Source organism: Trachypithecus francoisi, unplaced genomic scaffold (genome assembly GCF_009764315.1).
Source record: "Trachypithecus francoisi isolate TF-2019V2 unplaced genomic scaffold, Tfra_2.0 Lachesis_group1, whole genome shotgun sequence".
Classification (NCBI taxonomy): Eukaryota; Metazoa; Chordata; class Mammalia; order Primates; family Cercopithecidae; genus Trachypithecus; species Trachypithecus francoisi.
This window is the reverse complement of record NW_022681454.1, coordinates 40697005-40715786: the sequence shown is the minus strand read 5'-3', so window position 1 is coordinate 40715786 and position 18782 is coordinate 40697005. Positions and strand designations below refer to the sequence as shown.

General features: G+C 43.0%; 2 protein-coding genes across 8 annotated transcripts in view; one reads left to right on the top strand and one right to left on the bottom strand.

Moving 5' to 3' along the window:
* APBB2 (amyloid beta precursor protein binding family B member 2) overlaps positions 1–12600 on the top strand; it is a 423550-nt gene extending 410950 nt beyond the window's left edge. For 4 of the 7 annotated variants that reach the window (XM_033214066.1, XM_033214071.1, XM_033214070.1 and 1 more), the window contains 3 exons: positions 933–1048; positions 2637–2816; positions 8660–12600. In XM_033214066.1, coding sequence (XP_033069957.1) covers positions 933–1048; positions 2637–2816; positions 8660–8827 — 464 coding nt within the window. In that variant the 3' untranslated portion in view covers positions 8828–12600. The remainder of the gene's footprint in view (positions 1–932; positions 1049–2636; positions 2817–8659) is intronic. The other 3 variants (XM_033214067.1, XM_033214069.1, XM_033214068.1) reach the window with 1 other exon arrangement.
* Positions 12601–15246: 2646 nt separating this feature from the next.
* Positions 15247–18782, bottom strand: part of NSUN7 (NOP2/Sun RNA methyltransferase family member 7) — a 57825-nt gene continuing 54289 nt past the window's right edge. Inside the window, exons 11-12 of the mRNA XM_033214065.1 lie at positions 18038–18161; positions 15247–16916 (exon numbers count right to left, since the gene is read on the bottom strand). Coding sequence (XP_033069956.1) covers positions 16287–16916; positions 18038–18161 — 754 coding nt within the window. The 3' untranslated portion in view covers positions 15247–16286. The remainder of the gene's footprint in view (positions 16917–18037; positions 18162–18782) is intronic.

Sequence of the window (18782 nt, the reverse complement as noted above, 5' to 3'; positions counted from 1 at the left end):
AAATTAGCTGGGCATGGTGGCATGTACCTGTAGTCCCAGCTACTCTGGAGGCTGAGGTGGGAAGATCACCTGAGCCTGGGAGGTCGAGGCTGCAGCGAGCCGTGATCATACCACTGCACTCCAGCCTGGGTGACAGAGCGACACCCTGTCTCAAAAAAAAATTGATGCTGATGGTTGCACTCTCTGAATGTACTAAAATCCATTGGATTGTACACATTACATGAGTGAATCGCGTGTGAATGATACCTCCAGAAAGTTGTCACTCCCACCCCTATCCCCCAGAAAAACTGGGAGCAGCAGCCGGCAAAAGGGCCCCTCTGAAGGGGGGGATCCACTGTAAAGGAGCCAAGAAACAGCGAGGGTGGGGAGAGGCTGACGGGCCGTGGTCTGCTTATGTAGCCAGCGTGTCAGCACCAGGTGCCCAGAGCTTCTCCTGACCTTCCTTTCCTACTGAAACGGCTGGTCTTTCTGTCTTTCTATCTTTCTTTCTTTCCTTTTCTTTCTTTTTTCTTTTTTTTTTTTTTTTTTTTTTTTTTTTTTGACAGAGTCTCACTCATTTGCCCAGGCTGAAGTGCAGTGGCGTGATCTCAGCTCACTGCAACCGCCGCCTCCTGGGTTCAAGCAAGCATGTCCGGCTAATTTTTGTATTTTTAGTAGAGACAGTGTTTCACTGTGTTGGCCAGGCTGGTCTGGAACTCCTGACCTCAAATGAACCTGCCTCAGCCTCCCAAAGGGCTAAGATTACAGGCACGAGCCACTACGCCCAGCCAAAAGCTGGTATTTCATTCCTATCGCGCAAACATGAGAATGAAGTGTCCTGTCTTTTATTTAAAAAGATCAGTCTGGGTGTAGCTGTTATTGGTGATTTGGGCCCACATTTGAGTGTGGTAAGTGGCTTTAGGACACTTTAAATTATCCTTGTGTGTCCCTAGGAATGGACATTCTGAATAGTGCCATAGAAAATCTCATGACCTCATCCAAGAAGGAGGATTGGCTGTCAGTGAACATGAGTGTGGCCGATGCCACTGTGACTGTCATCAGTGAAAAGGTGAGAAGGAATCTGCGATGACATTGGCATGTCTGGGTTACAGTGAGTATAAGATACAGTGGTTTTCTGTGGAACTTGGGAACACAGTCAAGGCTGGAGCTGTGCGTCATTGATTAAGATGGCCTGCATTTGAAAGATTTGGCCCTTTGTCTGGGTCTAAATCTGTGCGTACCTGTTTTCCTGTGGTCTGAGAAACTTCTCTTCTGGTGCTCCTGATTCTGTCTTCCTCATGTGCCTCGGAGACAAGCTGTTTGCTAGAGGTGACAGTGTGAGGCTAGCAGTCACTCATTCTCAGGGCGCCAGTGTTGCCTGGGCTGTGTGATCTGGGGCTGGGAAGCAGAAGATGCTTCCATTCGGGAGAGCCCTGTGACTCTCTCGGTAGCAGAAGGAGCTACTGGCTGTCTTGAGAGAGGCCACATTGGCCTCTGCCCAAATTATCCCAGTTTTGTGGTTGAAGAAATTGAAGCATAGAGAGGCTCAGTCATTTGCCCAGTGTCACACAGTTGGAAGCAATGAGATCAGGACTCAAATCCAGGCAGTCTGGCCCAGACTCGAGCCCACTCTTCTATTCTGCCTCTGTGAAGCACCTGCCATGGAAAGACCACCCGTCATCAGCCTGCTCCACAGCAGCCCAGTTCACCCTGGAGAGAGGAGCAGGGTGCGCACTGCCTGCCTCCAGCTGGCACGCTGAGCTCTCCTCCGCTCTTCAAGCAGGTCCCGCCCTTCCACACTCCAGCATCATCGCAAGCACCACACCCTCCACGCTCCACCCTCTGCCTACCTGACCCTTACCCAGACCTCCACCACAGCCTCCTTCCTCCTGAGAAAACTTCCCAACCTCTCACACTAGCGTACTTTGCTCATTAAACACTCCCAAGGCACCAGAGTGAATATTTAATAAATCAAGATGTTAATGATCCAAAAGTCAACATTTTGGATGTGTTTATTAATTCAGAACTTGCATATGGTTCTTGCAAAGGATGTGGTGTTCATCCCCATAAGAAAGAATTCTGAACATTTCTTTACGCTGCCTCATATGGATCCCAGATGGACACCAGTTTGCCAGAAAGAAAAGAAAAAAACAATCTGACAACTTTTTGTTGATTTGGCAGCTTTTTGTTTTATACGGTTTTAGATGGAAATGTGATTCAATGTGTTGTTTAGTTTGGGTAAGAATCACTGGACGAAGAAAGATACCGTGAATCCCTTTTTTCTGGTGCTCTGGGGGTTTACTTGAGCAAATGGGTTTTGGGCCACCGGGTGTCCTGTATTGGGCTGGATGTAACAAGTGTAGATGGCATTGCTGCTCCTGACAGTGAACTCACAGGCACATGGCATAATGGAGAATGGGACGCACATCACAGCCCATGACAGCAGTGCAGTTGAGAGCAAGCATGACCTCCAGAACAGGGTAGCCACGCAGTGAGGGCCTCTTCAGACCTTTGGCAAGGTTCCGCCTTTCGAGAAAAACACAGGTCCTTTCTGAATTCGGCCTGGCTATGCTTTCTGAATGTCAGTTCCTATGTGCTGCCACTCTCAGCTTGATCCTGGCACCTCGTGATTGGATGCCGCATCATGTCTCCTGCAGAATGAAGAGGAAGTCTTAGTGGAGTGTCGTGTGCGGTTCCTGTCCTTCATGGGTGTCGGGAAGGATGTCCACACATTTGCCTTCATCATGGACACGGGGAACCAGCGCTTTGAGTGCCACGTTTTCTGGTGCGAGCCTAATGCTGGTAACGTGTCTGAGGCCGTGCAGGCCGCCTGCATGGTGAGTAATCCTGGTACAGGGTGTTGAGCCCTCCCGCCTCTGCTCATCTCTAATGTGCCATGCATTAGAGCAGAATCACTCACGGAAATGAAAAAAACCCTATCCCTAAAGTAATGCTTTACTTTATAACGCTGTCATTCCTAGGGCCAGAATCAGTTATGATAAACAGATTACATCTCAAAAGGCCAGGACTCCTGAAAGAAGTGGGGCCAGATAGAGGCTCCGACGAGCTTCACAACCACCAGCTTGACGACTGTCAATCCTTGATCCCAGATCAATTTCATACGTGAAATGTTGGTCATGCATGAGTTGGTACTGTTTGGATTCAATTCAATTCAACACTTTAAAAATCAATACATTGAATGACTTTTATTTCCAGTGATTGGTTTCTGTACACTGTTCTTATACATTTTATTTATATCGATTAACTCAGTCCTCATGACAACTCTGTTAGGTAGTTGTTAGTTCTGTTTTATTTATGAGAAAATAGAGACTCAGAGAAGTTAGAGAATGGGCCCCAGGGCTTGTCGGTGACAGAGCCGAGCCTGGACTCAGCCCCAAGTCTGCCAGGTGACAAAGCCAGGGCTCTTTACACCACATGGATACTTGGAAACAAACCAGAACACCTCATTATTCCTCCATCATATGTCCTTTGTGCCCCTCTTATGCCAGACACTGCAAATAAAAATGAGGGAACTGGGCTGGGCGCAGTGGCTCACGCCTGTAATCCCAGCACTTTGAGAGGCTGAGGCAGGCGGATCACTTGAGGTCGGAAGTTCGAGACCAACCTGACCAAATGTAGAAGCCCTGTCTCTGCTAAAAATACAAAATTAGCCAGCATGGTGGTGCATCCCTGTAATCCCAGCTACTCAGGAGGCTGAGGCAGGAGAATCACTTGAACCTGGGAGACAGAGGCTGCAGTGAGCCGAGATCACGCCATTGTACTCCAGCCTGGGCAACAAGAGGGAAACCCATCTCAGAAAAAAATGAGGATGCTGTATGAGTGTGGGCACCAGAGCCTATGGGCAGGTGTGTTCTAGCAGCAGCAGGTTGGGTGCTGGGCCCGAGTGGAAGGAGGTGCGGTCCGGATCATGGTGGGCTTAGGATGGTGTGTGGAGGCCTGATTTTCTTCACCAGGGATTGCTAAACTGGGGATTGAATTGATTGTATTTAGATTTTATTATTTATTTATTTATTGAGATGAAATTTTGCTCTTGTTGCCCAGGCTGGAGTGCAGTGACGCGATCTCAGCTCACTGCAACCTTCGCCTCCTGGGTTCAAGTGATTCTCCTGCCTCAGCCTCCCAAGTAGCTGGGAAGACAAGCGCCCACCACCATGCCCAACTAATTTTTTTTTTTTTGAGGCGGAGTCTCGCTCTGTCGCCCAGGCTGGAGTGCAGTGGCCGGATATCAGCTCACTGCAAGCTCCGCCTCCCGGATTTACGCCATTCTCCTGTCTCAGCCCCCCGAGTAGCTGGGACTACAGGTGCCCGCCACCTCGCCCGGCTAGTTTTTGTATTTTTAGTAGAGACGAGGTTTCACCGTGTTAGCCAGGATGGTCTCGATCTCCTGACCTCGTGATCCGCCCGTCTCGGCCTCCCAAAGTGCTGGGATTACAGGCTTGAGCCACCGTGCCCGGCTCAACTAATTTTTTATATTTTTAGTAGAGACAGGGCTTCACCACGTTGGCCAGGCTGGTCTCAAACTCCTGACCTCAGGTGATCCACCCACCTCAGCCTCCCAAAGTGCTGGGATTACGGGTGTGAGCCACCGCACCCAGCCTGTATTTAGATTTTAGAAGAGTATCCAGCAAAAAAAAAGAAGACGACAAAGTAAAGGATAGGTTGGAGGAACAAGGCTGAGGTGGCGATCAGGCAGGAGGCCAGTTACTTTCTGCAGATGGGAGAGAGGAGGAGTGTCCACAGCAGGAGAGCAGCGTTGGGAACAAACAGGAGCAGAGGCTTTGAGAGGCGCCGAGCTGCCTGGCTGGGGGAGAACTGCTGCATGTGAAGCCCTGTGCTTCATTTAATTCAGCCTCACACCTACCGGCTGGAATCTGGGGCGTTCAGCATGACTGAGATACAATCCTTGCATTGTAGAGCTCAGGTTTAGTGGGGGAGACACAGAAACCCAAACTCTGTTACAGTGTAGAAAGTGCTGTAAATAAAAGTATGAGGATCTTCACTTTCAGCCGGTGCCACGTGCCTGTAGTCCCAGCTTCTGAGGAGGCTAAGGTGGGAGCGTGGCTCAAACCCAGAAGATCAAGGCTGCAGTGAGCTGTGATGGCACCACTGCAGTCCAGCCTGGGTGACAGAGCGAGACCCTGTCTCAAAAAAATAAACAAGAAAAATAAGTATGAGACTGTGCTGGATTGAGAAGTAACTGGGAAGAAAAAGACGTGGAGGCCCTAAAAGCAGATAGCTTACAAAGTTTGCCAGTGAGGGGGAGCTTGAAGGGCGGGTAGCATTGGAGGGTTTGTTCATGTGTTTATTTCAGGACAGGAGAGGCCTGCCCCTCCCCGCTTTTTTTTTTAAGAGATGGAGTCTTGCTGTATTCCCCAGATAGGTCTTGAACTCCTCCCTGGAACGACAGGGGAGCACCACCATGCCCAGCTAGGTTTTCTTTTGTGGAAAATGGTGGTAGATAAAGAACCGAGGAGGTTGAGGTGCAGTAGCTCACTCCTGTAATCCCAATACTTTGGGAGCCTGAGGCGGGTGGATCACTTGAGGTCAGGAGGTTGAGACCAGACTGGCCAACATGGTGAAACCCGTCTCTACGAAAAAATACAAAAATTAGCCGGGTGTGGTGGCATGCACCTGTCGACTCAGTTACTCAGGGAGGCTGAGGTGGGAGGATTGCTTGAACCTGGGGGCAGAGGTTGCAGTGAGCTGAGGTTGTACCACTGCACTTCAGCCTGGGCAAAAAAGTGAGACCCTGTCTCAAAAAAACAAAAAAAAAGCCAAGGGGAGGGACTTCACGTCTGAATTAGTTAGAGACCTTTTACTTTGGGATAGTCCAGAAGATGCTGAGAACCAAGAATGGGTGGAGCTTAGGGAAGGGAAGGGAGTTCTCTAACCGCCCCCAACTCCCCCATACAGCACATTGTGAGGTTATGAATGAAGGGAAAGTTTGCACCTGTAATTCCAGCTACTCGGGAGGCTGAGGTGAGAGGACCCCTTGAGCCCAGGAGTTCAGGTCCAGCCTGGGCAACATAGAACGGCCCTATGTCTAACAAAAATGTTAAAAGGATGAGGTGGGAGAGCAGATGGCAAAGGTAGGGCACAGAAAAGAGCCACTTGACCTTTATCATTTGAAATAGAGCAGGAAGGAGGGAGAAGGGAAGGCTGGCGTTAGACGCTTGTTGTCTGGTGTCACACTTACACCATCCTCTGTGAGAGTGGCTAACTTCCCCCAAGAACTGTGGGGCCAGGATTCTAACTCAGACACCCTGAATATGCAGGAGCAGGGCTGGGGTTCAGGGGAGCAGGGACAGTAGAGGAGTCAGGTGAACCTGCTGACCAGGTGCAGGGAGTTGATGAAATAAAGGAGATCTGTGAAGAAAATAGAAAATAGGAGATTTCAGCCAAGGGAAAATGGATGACAACTATTTTGGTATTTTATGAAGTTGAAACAGATCATAGCAGATGGTTTTAGTCATAAAATGAATGGCTTTCAGACTTAATTATACGTTTTAAGTGATAACGACAATGAGCTTTATCTCTTGGCTACAGCTGGTTTTCTGATTCTCAGATTCATTTTCCCTCTTGGAAACAACGTTTACTCATTTGCTTCCTATTTTAATTGTATCACTGCAACGAGTGGACACAGCTCAGCCAATCTAGTATAAGGCATACTAGTAAAATCAAACCGTTCTTCCCTTCCGCCCGCTCTGAATCCAGTGTTTCTGGCTCAGGGGCTTTCTTCTTGGTTCAAATCCGCATGATTCTCCATGTGAAAGATCCATATGTGAATTTATACCGTGTGAATATTTATTGACACTAACATTCTTTTGAATCTACTTAATTTTTAGGCATATTTTACAGCTGTGTGGTATAGGCCCAACAGAAGACATTTTGGCAAAATTTAGAACAGAGAGGGATCCTTTATGAAATCCAACACTTAGGTGCGGCTTTGATTCACGGTGCATGTGTGTGACTCCGGTTTGAAATTCCAAGTCCAGAGTCCCATGTTGCCATGTATAAATCCGTGCTTTAGATGTGTGTGGTTTGAGTTGTGATGTGGGCCTAGTAAGATACCTTACACAGAGGAGACATGTAATCGATCATCATTTTTCATATGATTGATTTGAAAGGGGTGGTTTTGTGGCCTAGAAGGTATGATAGAACACTTCCCCCAGAGTCTTGCTTCTTACAGGGACATGAGCCTGTTCCATTACTAAAAAGCCTGTTAATATTTAAGTTGATTTTTTTTAAAAAGCCATGGAATGCCAGTCCTGCCTTGGTATACGTAGGGGATTGGTTCTAGGACCTCTGAGTACGCCAGAATCCTGCATATTCAGGTCCTGCAGAACCCACGCATAGGAAAAGTCTGCCCTGTGAATAACTGGGTTTTGCATACCGGGAATACTATTTTCAATCTGTGTTTGGTTGAAAAAAATCCTCATATAAGTGGACCTGCACAGTTCAAACTCTGTTGTTCAAAGATCAGCTGTATTGTATTTTCATTATTTGTTTGAGACACGGTTCACTCCGTCGCCCAGGCTGGAGAGAAGTGGCCACACTCACAGCTCACTGCAGCTTTGACCTCCCAGGCTGAAGCAATCCTCCCACCTCAGCCTCCCAAGTAGTTGGAACCACAGGCGTGCGCCACCACACCTGGCTCATTTTTGTATTTTCTGTAGACACAGGGTTTCACCATGTCCCCCGGGTTGGTCTCAAACTCCTGGGCCCAAGTGATCCGCCTCCTTTGGCCTCCCCAAGTGCTGGGATTACAGGAGTGAAACACCATGACTGGCCAGGTCAACTGTATTTTTAAACGTTTGGATGACAAAAAAAATTTTTTGATAAATTTTAACTTTTTATCTAATCTTAAAGAATTACTTACCTTCCCATTATGCAAAACCAGGTGGACTGCATTGTTATATTTCTGAAGAACAGGAATTATCGCTTGTGCCAGTGCTAATGGATTTTAAAAAATTAATCCATACAGATTTAGACTTGCATGTAAAATGTATCCCGAAATCTTAATACCTCATCTTTTTAATTAAAACAGGAAATAGGGAAGGAAACAAACGTTTTTGAATGCCTTCTGTGTTGGTAGGCCTATTTCAGGTGTTCCTCAAGCATTACCAGCATTCCTTATTTAATCATAACACCCTCTCTAAACAGTACCTTCTTCAGCCATTTCACAGTTGAAGAAACTGCGGCTCAGAGAGATTTAATAATTTGCCTGGGGTTCACAAGTGATAGACCTTAGATTCAAACTATGCCCTTTCTACTGTGCTATCAGTGCACCATGAGTACCCACCTAGATCTGTATGTCTCTGATGAAAAATGTAACACACTCTCTCCCAGTGCTTTCTGGTTTCATTAGCTCATTGACTGTGAGGTGTATTCATTGCGGACTATCAATATAGAGGACATGTGGAGGGTGGAAATGGATGGAAGGAAAGGGTGGCAAAAGCCAAAACCCCTTTGTTGAGCCTAATATTTTAGGAGAATTTAAAGCACTCACATATAAAAAAAAATAACTCTTGGATTTATGTTCAGGAACTAGGTCATTAACCTTTGGGAGTCAATGTATGGGTGATGACTTAAAGTCATATTAAAGAAGAAGAAATAATATGTCATTAATTACCTTAAAACACGTTTTGTTTTATTTCAGTTACGATATCAGAAGTGCTTGGTAGCCAGGCCGCCTTCTCTGAAAGTTCGACCACCTCCACCGCCAGCGGACTCAGTGACCAGAAGAGTCACAACCAATGTAAAACGAGGGGTCTTATCCCTCATTGACACTTTGAAACAGAAACGCCCTGTCACCGAAACGCCATAGCTGCACATGCGAAAGGACTCGGCTATTTACCTGAAAATTGACTAGCTACACTAAAGAAAATGAACTCCGCCATCTGACCTTCCATCCAGTTGCTGATGCTTTGTCTTCAGAGAATTTACCCTTAACCAAGCAGTGTTAGACAAGCATGTTCTCTCGTCTTGCTACCATCATGTGATATGAAAAGAAGCATGAATAATTTTTTTTGCTGTAAGTTACATCATGCGCAGTGGAAGGTCTTTTTCTTATTGTAAATATTGTGAACATTACTTCACACATACAGAGAGAAGAATTGGCCACACCCCTCCTAGTGAACTAATGCTGCGTCCTTGGAGTGAATGATGCGTGAGTTAGTTTCACTGTCTTCTTGGCTGGATCTGTCACAAGCAACCTTTAAGTCCTACTGCACTTTGCCCTGTTATCCACATTGGAGTAGGCACTGCATAGCAGATACCATTGAATTGCTGTAAAAATAGGATGGCGAGTTTGTGTTTTAATTTTTCATAAAATTGAACCTGTTGGTTGACAAAATTGGCTGTTGGCATCAGTATAGAAACCAACTGGCAGCTTTCCTTGACAAGCTCTTTGACACATGGACACCATTTCATGTCTACAGCTGTTTGTGGGATGTTGGAAAAAGTGAAACTTCAAAATTGATGAAAAACTAAATTTGAGGAATTAAAATCGAACAAAACATAGCTTTTCTTTTCAGATGGTTTTCAAACTGATTATTTTTAAAAGAGATTAATAAAATCATAATGCATTTTGGGTGGGACATATTTTAAACTTCTGCCTTATATTGTATGGTGCAGCTAGAGAATTATAGTTCACAATGGCCATTCTCTACATAAACATTAAGATGAAATACTCCTCATCAGCCTTTCATCCTTAGTTTGAGAATTAGCTGATATGCAATTTGAAGTTGAGGAAATATCGATATTTCCATCATGCACGATTATTTTCGATTTCTACCAACGTGTTATTTTGGCTAGTCCATGTGCTAGAGGTAAAGGTTCTGCTGGCATTCTGCATCCAGCTCAATCCCCCTCTGATGCTTTTTGCCCAGAAAGCTGTCTGTCCATCATTTATTGTCTATGGCAACAAATTACATTAGGTTGAACCTTTCCTTGAATTTATGTATTTAATATTAGAATTTGTTGGACTCAACTAGATACATTTTTAAATTTATATTTTTTCCATTTTTACTTTGAAGATTTGAAATTTTCATATCTGAGCAAAGTCTACATAGAAATAATGGACTATTTAACAAGTTTCCCAAAAATAGCATTTTCCTGCTCCTTTTTATGTAGATGAGAAACTTAGCTGTAAAGACATACAGATTTAGACTCTTGTTGACATTGTCGTTTTAAAAGGAAGTTGCTAAGGCGATCAATTTCAATATTAGTCTTGTTTACTTCTTTTTAATGTTAAAATTAACATTTACAACATCCAGTTATAAAAGCAATTTATGTTTATACACTGCTATGTAGTTGTCTAAGTGGTTTCCACATTCTTACCACATTTGAGCCTTACAAGGTAGAGAAGGCACTAAATACACTTTAGAAGTAAAAATATGAAGTACCAAGAGGCTAAACCCACTGGCCTAAGATCTCACCAAAGTTCATGAGATAACCAGGACTAGGACCCCATTCTTGCTGTGTTATGCTGCCTCCGTACCTGTCAGGAAGAGCCTTTCCAGAATGACTTGGCATATACTAAGAAGAACAGGTATGGAAAGATCTATTGTCAGGCAATCTTAGAATTCCCTATACGAGTGGGAGGAAGATGTCCAAATTCCCTACGCAGTGGTATTAATGACGATGCCATTGTCCTCTCTAAGTCCAAGACTGTTTTCCTACAGTGTGCCTCAAACGTGTTGTAGAGGACAGGATTCTACATTCACAGCCTGTTCCATCTACGAGATTTTCCAGATGCTACTTGTGGTAGAGACATTCCTAACTCATGGTACTTAGCCACCAGAGATCATGATGGAATGAGTGGGTGGCTTTTCTACCAGCCATTCCTTCAGAATTCATGAGGGGTGGGGGGCAGGGGGACTGGAATTGTCTTAGCACCCTAATGTTATGACAAAACTATGCTACTTTAGAAATGCAATCTACATTTCACCAATACTACTGATCTGAAGTAACCAACGCCATCATAAGAAATCACTGCATTAAGAAAATCCTTGCTGTGCCCTTTGAAAAGCTGTTCAGAAATCATTTACAGTGATCTTTCATCATGGTCTCTGTAGTGAAACATTGTAGTGTGATAAATTTCAAAATTCTAAACAAATGACTCACTTTTCTATTGGAAATCTCTATCAGAACCCCCTCTTCATTTTTTAGGGCATACATTTGCTTGTTTTCAAGATCAAGAATTCTGAGCTAGCTTTAAGTAGCAAACTGATTTATATATGCAATTATAGGATGCATTAAGATGAATGATAGCCTTTACACAACATATTGAAAACTTTACTGCAGATGTTTTGTTTTGAAAATGGCATTGTATGGTAAATGCAAATTAATTTTGTAAAATTATGTTAAACAGTATGTTCAGACACTTTCTGCCATGGCCAAAAAGTATGTATGAAAGTATGTGTGTATTTGTCTGTGAAAGGATGCCAATGTTTTACCTGATATCTTAGTGACACTTCAGTTATCTATCTATGCATTCTTTAGATCTGTGATTCGGTAAACAGGCAGCCATGTTCACGATGCCTTGTATGTCTTACCATATTTTTAATTAACCTGTTAAATACAGCTTAAAATATTTTTATTTTATTTATTCTATTTTTACTGAAATATACTGCATTATTGTGTTAATGTATTATCTTTCCTGGATATTATCTCCCAGTATATCCAGATCTAAGTAATCTCAGTGAACTATACATTGCCTAAAAAGTGGTTTTGTAATGATTTGTAGTCACATTTCTATTGGGATATGTAGAAGAAAAGGCAAAATGCTTAAAGTTCCTTTTATTTTTTAAAAGCAGCTAGATAGACACAGACTTGCCACCTCATACATCTGCTCCTTCGCAGTGTCAAGGGGAATGACTAGCCAACACGCCTATGGCTAAAAACTTTCCTTTGCAGACTAAAGCACTGCTTGGTGCTTCGTTTTTCTACCCTTCACAACATGTGTGATTTCACCTAAGAGATATATACATGTCCACATGCCCTTTGTTTCCACCTGGATATAAGATCACTCATAGCTAATTAGGACCATTGTTTTTTGTTCGTCTGTCTTGTTGCATGAAGGGACACTAGACCCATTTCCATTAAAATAAGTTCTTGGTGATAAACTGTGGCACTGCTACTTCTTTTTAAATCCACTTTATGATTTCAAGATGGACACTTGTAAGATGACTTGACACAAGGCCATTGCCTGGAAGCCCCAGAGCTTTCCTTCGTTTGTATGGCCCGTTCATGTCCCAGGCATTGCAACCCAAACTCAAGATTTCGCCATAACATGACAAGCATTTTCCTAACTGATATGAGCACAATTTAACTAACAAGCCCCTTCGCTCTCTACTTGGCCAGGCTTACCCTAATACACATCTAACGTGTGCCGCACAGCCAGTAGAAAGTTTAATTTCAGCGTCAGGGCAAAGATACCCACTCACACAGTGTCAACGCGAGCGGTCGTCCCTGGCCTCCGGAGCAGCCTGCTTCCTGTGAAAGAACGCTTTGTTTTCCTTTACGCCCCTGTTCCTGTTGACTACTTTTACACATTTAAATGTAATTTGTTGTGAGAATAAATTTAGCTGCATAAAACGTTTGGCTCATTTATCTGGCATCTTAGTCACATATACAAGGAATAGAAATAGAAATTTAGTGTCTCTAGTTATTTTTAAATTATTCTTACCTCACACTTCTTAGAAATCACTTTAGTAATGGGGCATTTTGCTTTGATTAGTTACTACGTATTTCTGCCTGGTAAGAACTAGGAAATAACTTTAATTTTGAGGAATTACCCCATGCTTATTTGGTGATCAGGAAGGCCAGCTGGCCTTCTGGACACAGAAGCCTATTTAGTCACCAACTTGAGTCTTTTGTAAGCGGTCTTTCTAGGATTGTGATATTTCAGCACAAAGAAGTTTATCACTTCCTTTAATAACCTGACTTCAAAGAATAAAGAATAGAAGTGTACACACACTGGCCAGGCACGGTGGCTCACGCCTGTAACCCCAGCACTTTGAGAGGCCAAGGTGGGTGGATCAAAAGGCCAGGAGATCAAGACCATCCTGACTAACAGTAAAACCCCGTCTCTACTGAAAAATACAAAAAAAACTAGCCGGGCGAGGTGGCGGGCGCCTGTAGTCCCAGCTACTCAGGAGGCTGAGGCAGGAGAATGGCCTGAACCCAGGAGGCGGAGCTTACGGTGAGCCGAGATGGTGCCACTGCACACTCCAGCCTGGGCAACAGAGTGAGACTCCGTCTCAAAAAAAAAAAAAAAAAGAAATGTACACACACTAAATCCAAAATGAACGGTAACTAGAAAAATCAGTTGAATCTGATTTAGCTCAACTGTTAGGCACAGGAAGGCAGATAAATAGAATGTAAAGTATGTCCCCGCTTTTTGTTCATCTTGCACTTCCTTCCCCAGTGGTTTCTCTCTAGGCAGTAAAAAAGAATAAAATTTCATTACAGTTTCAAGCATATGGTGGTAAATAATTTCAGATTAAAAATATAAATTTGCTATTGGAGTGTCTGAATACCAGTAATTTCATTATTTATAATTTTGCAGCACTTTAAAGTCCAAGAATGTAAAATGCCAAGTGAAATGTGTCAGCGTAATCAATATTCTCCTTCATTAGGATTCTCTCATAGTGCCTTTTTTTTTTTTTTTTCCAGACAGAGTCTCTCACTCTGTCGCCCAGGCTGGAGTGCAGTGGCGCAATTTCGGCTCACCGCAACCTCCACCTCCTGAGTTCAAGCAATTCTCATGCCTCAGTCTCCCGAGTAGCTGGGACTACAGGTGTGCACCACCACGCCCGGCCAATTTGTATATTTTTAGTAGAGACAAGGTTTCATCATGTCGGCCAGGCTGGTCTCGAACTCCTGAGCTCAGGTGATCTGCTCACCCCAGCCTCCCAAAGTACGTGATCCATCATGTCCGGCCTCATACTGCTTTTATCCAAAGTACCTTTCGCTTTTCACTCCACCAAAGCATTTAAATAATTGATCCTGTCCTTCGTAGAAGGTTGTCAAAGAAGAAAACCGCAGTGTAATTAATGAATGGTTTAATTCAGAATCTTCATATACTTCTAAAGAGAAAAATAATTTAGTGCCAAATTGCATGTTAGGAGATACTCAATGTAAGTGGCAACAAATTGTGACTTCAATCACATGCTACTGTAGAGATGAGAAAATTATCCTAAACTATTCCATAACAATGAGCCCTAACATCACAGAAAATACACTTGAAAATAAAAACCTCAGACCTGTTACTTCTGGACAATGGAATACTTTTCAGTCTGGTATTGGGGAGGGCCAGGAAAGGATAAGGGATTCTTGTGATATATAATGGGATTCTTTGCTGAACAATTTTAAATTAAGCTGCACCGCCTTCCTTGAGGCATGGACTACTCTAACCCAGATAGAAATCTGGATGGGTAAGAGGATGAGCCACGTGCTATAATTTTCAGGGCAAGAAGATAGTGTTTCATTTTCAAAATCAGCAAAATAAGCTGAGCATTTTATATCTTTCTGTACTTTTCAAGAGTGATAATTAACGTGAAGAATTCTTTGGGAATTTAAAATATAAGCCTGGTTCAAGTATAAAAAGTCTTGTTTTCTTTCTTCACTGACACTTTTTTCTTTTTTTTTTAGGCAAGGTCTCACTGTTGCCCAGGCTGGCGTGCACTGGGGCAAGCTTGGCTCACTGCAACCTGCGCCTCTTGGGCCCAAGCAATCCTCCTACCTCAGCCTCCTAAGTAGCTGGGACTACAGGCATGTCCCACCACATGCAGCTAATTTTTGTATTTTTTGTAGAGATGGGGTTTGGGGGTTTCACCACATTGCCCGGGCTGGTGTGGAACTCCGGGGCTCAAGTGGTCTGCCCACCTCAGCCTCCCAAACTGCTGAGATTACAGATGTGAGCCACTGCACCCAGCCCACTGACAAGTTTTACTGATAAATGTAAATCTAAGCTAAAAGAAAATGTATTACCGCTATAATAAAATTCGCCATTCTCTTTTAGTCCTCATTTCAAGTAAGAAAGTTAAAATAGAAAATCAGAGCTGAAATAGACCTAAATATTCATCTTGAAGAGGGTAATATTCTAAAAACCATGCCACCTGAATTGAGCATTTTAGGAATTTACATAACATTTCTATACAACTGAATTACAAAAATAAAACTTTAAATTCAAACTTTATGATTATGTCTAGGAATGTTTTTAAACAATAAGATACGTAGTTGTATCTTATTCTATTTAATGACAATTTCTGTTGCCATGATGAAACATCAGTAGACCCAGAAATGATAACCATACCAATTCTTGGTAGGCAATTGATAATACATTCAAGATGAATCGACATTTCATATAATTAAGAGTGCTACAATAGATTTAATTGTGCATCAGAAATGATTTACCAAAGTTTGACTCCTGTGTGTTGTTTGAAATGACTTGTAGATTTTGTTGTATCGCCTGATCTTTGAAGAGAATCAAAAATGTATGGGTTACTTCAACAGCAGGTATCACTTGCATTCAACAGTTTTGCCTCTTCAGAATTATTAATATTTAGGTGGAAATTTGCTCACAGTCTTTTTTTTATAACAGTGCTTGACATATAGGAAGGGAGAGATGGTTGTGTCCAGTCTATTCACAATCCTGGAAGCTCCCCCAGTGAGAGACACCTCATGTAAAAGCGTCTCTGAGCTACACACACCTGGCACTTGGGAACTTCCTGCGCTCCCTACTTAAACTCAACTTCAGTCACGTTACAAAAACTCATGTCACTCCCTGTTCAAAGAACAGCTTGATATTTAAGAAAAAAATCACCCTTGATCGTGATTGAGAAAGTCACGACTCCAACTGCATGGATGCTGAAGAGCAGTCAGCTGGCGGGAGAGGCTGGGATCGCTTGCCTGTTCGGCTTTCTAATGAGCTGCCTGCTGAAAGGAGGCAGTGTTTCCTTCCCTGCAGGAGAAACTTGGCAGCTTTAAGTCCAGCCTGAAAGGTCACAGGAGTGAGATAAGTTCTGACAGCTGACACTGAGTCTCTAACTGGATCCTCTCAGAGCAGCACTGATCGGTTGAAGTCTCTGAATTCTGCTTTGCTGACTCCTACATTATTGTTTCTCACTTGTCTGAATATCTCTGAAACTAATATCTTAGAAGATCCTTAAGTGACCAAAAGAAAGAATACCTTGTGTAGAGATGTGGAACCTTCAGAAAAATACTAGACTTTGAAAAAAAAATCAACTGCTCTTTGGCCCCTATAAAAAAACAAACAATCAAAGCCATCGCCGAGGAGGCCTGAGTAGGGAGGAACGTGTGTCATCTTTAGGCTTTTCCCCTTTTCTGGATAGTGAAGGTGTGGGAAGGCAGGTGGGCACAAGTGCCTTGGGGGCAACCCAATGACAGTACAAATGTTGAGTTGGCATCCAAGATCTGATCCCCTGGGGACTTGAAAATGGCATAAAGACTGGAGGCAGAACAATCTCGATGGGTTTCAGAGCAACCATTCTGTCTTCTGGCCGAGGTCTTATGAAGTGTGTCTGCCGTTCATGCGGTCTGGAGGGACAAGTGTTCTTCATAAATGTAGGCACTGCAGGATGAGGGGCCAGCTTGTGTTTTCTGGTCTGTGAGGAAGCCCCCATTTGAGCAGTATTTTTCTGGGGAAGAGGTGGTTTTGTTACAGTCTCTGATAGATTAGCACTGGCTTTAGTTTCTCGATTCAGGAACTCAGCAATCTTCATTTGGATGCCATTATCAGCAGTGGCAGCTTTTGTCAATGATGTTTTTGATTTTTTCTTCTTCTTCTCCCGTTTTGATGATTTACCCAACTCAATCCCATCCAGCAGACCCTTGGCTGCAGCTCGGGCCAAAACATCTTTCACAGACACTGTCTCAGAAGGGTCCCGCTGCAATTAAAGAAGCACTTACTAAATGTGGGAGTTAGCTATTATTGTGTCTCTTGCAAATATTTATCAATGTATCAGTAAAAATAAAAATAATCTCTTTATTATACTAAAAGAAATAAATAGTTTTTAGGCCTTAGTCCCCAGTCTCATAAGCCTCAGAAAATGCCAAAAACAAAAACGTAAACTTCCCCATTTATGAACCTGATACCTGATAGAAAAAAAGAATCACAGGGGGGTTTTTTTTTGTTTTTTTGTTTTGTTTTGAGATGGAGTCTCGCTTTGTTGCCCAGCCTGGTGCGATCTCAGCTCACTGCAACCTCCACCTCCAAGTTCAAGCAATTCTCCTGCCTCAGCCTCCTGAGTAGCTGGGATTATAGGCACGCGCCACCACGCCCAGTTGATAGTTTTATTTTTAGTAGGAGTTTCACCATGCTGGCCAGGCTGGTCTCGAACTCCTGACCTCAGGTGATCCACCCACCTCAGCCTCCCAAAGTGCTGGGATTACAGGCATGAGCCCCCACACCTGGCTGCTTATTTCTTACATATGAGGGAAGATGCATTAGATGTTGACAAAAAGCTTGGGGAGGTGGGGGTGGCAGCCAGGCAGAAGAGGAACACTCTGGGGAAGTATAAAGAGCAGGGCTGGCTGGGTGTGGTGGCTCACACCTGTCATCCCAGCACTCTGGGAGGCCGAGGCGGGTGGATCACGAGTTCAGTCATAAGTTAAAGATCAGCCTGGCCAACATGGTGAAACCCCATCTCTACTAAAAATACAAAAATTAGCCAGGTGTGGTGGCGGGTGCCTGTAATCCCAGCTACTTGGTTGAGGCTGAGTCAGAGAATTGCTTGAACCCAGGAGACAGAGGTTGCAGTGAGCCGAGATCACGCCACTGTACTCCAGCCTTGGCTACAAAGCAAGGCTCCGTCTCAAAAAAAAAAAAAAAAAAAAAAAGAACAGGGCTTATTTGCCACACAGCAGTCATTCTTGCTGCTGCCCTTTAGCTGTTTATGAAATGCAAACACATCTTTACAGAATGTGCACAGTTTCTGGCTTACTATTATGAGGCTTTGTAGTTTAATTCCAAAGTATGACATGGATTAGGATTTTTTTTTTTCCTTACCTCCCTTGTTAAAACAGAAAGAAAACAACCATTGGTAATTTCAGATGGTTCCATTCTAAAAAATTTATCAGTAGACAATTGAATTTCCTTTAAGGAGCACAGTGGAAGAACAGGAGGACTAAGCCTGCAGCAGACGGGAACAAGCATTCAGCAGTTAGAATGGCTTCTTTGCCAAGAGAGGAAGAAAGTAAATTGCAGCTACATTTTTTTCTAGTATACTTTACTAATCATTTAAACAGAAATTCCAATCAAGAACACAATTCTGAAGCATTGTTCTTCCAATCAAGAACACAATTCTTTCCCTAAATACTATTATAAGTTAAAAGCTCTAATATTTTATATTAGTTCATAATTTATTATAAATCCCAGATTCTCCATCTTTAACCAACTATCCCAAGAATAACAAATTTTTAACAAACTAAAAACTGACCTTCCCAAAGTCATTAATATGTTAGTAAGAGGTTTCCATTATCAAAGCAGGTAAATATGTACATTAATCACAAAGTTATCCAAAATTGCCTATATTTCTACCATTTTCAAAATACAAAGGAGAAAACATTTTCTTTTGGTTACTTTTTGCACAATTACAATATAAAAATATAGCCTATCACTTTAATTACATTCTTCTTCCCAGTCACATTTTGAGGATTAATAGATGAGTTATATAGTGTTCAAGAAAGTATATAACAAAGACTGTGTAAGAAAAATCTCAAATCATGAATAGATTTAAAATGAAATTTTTGGT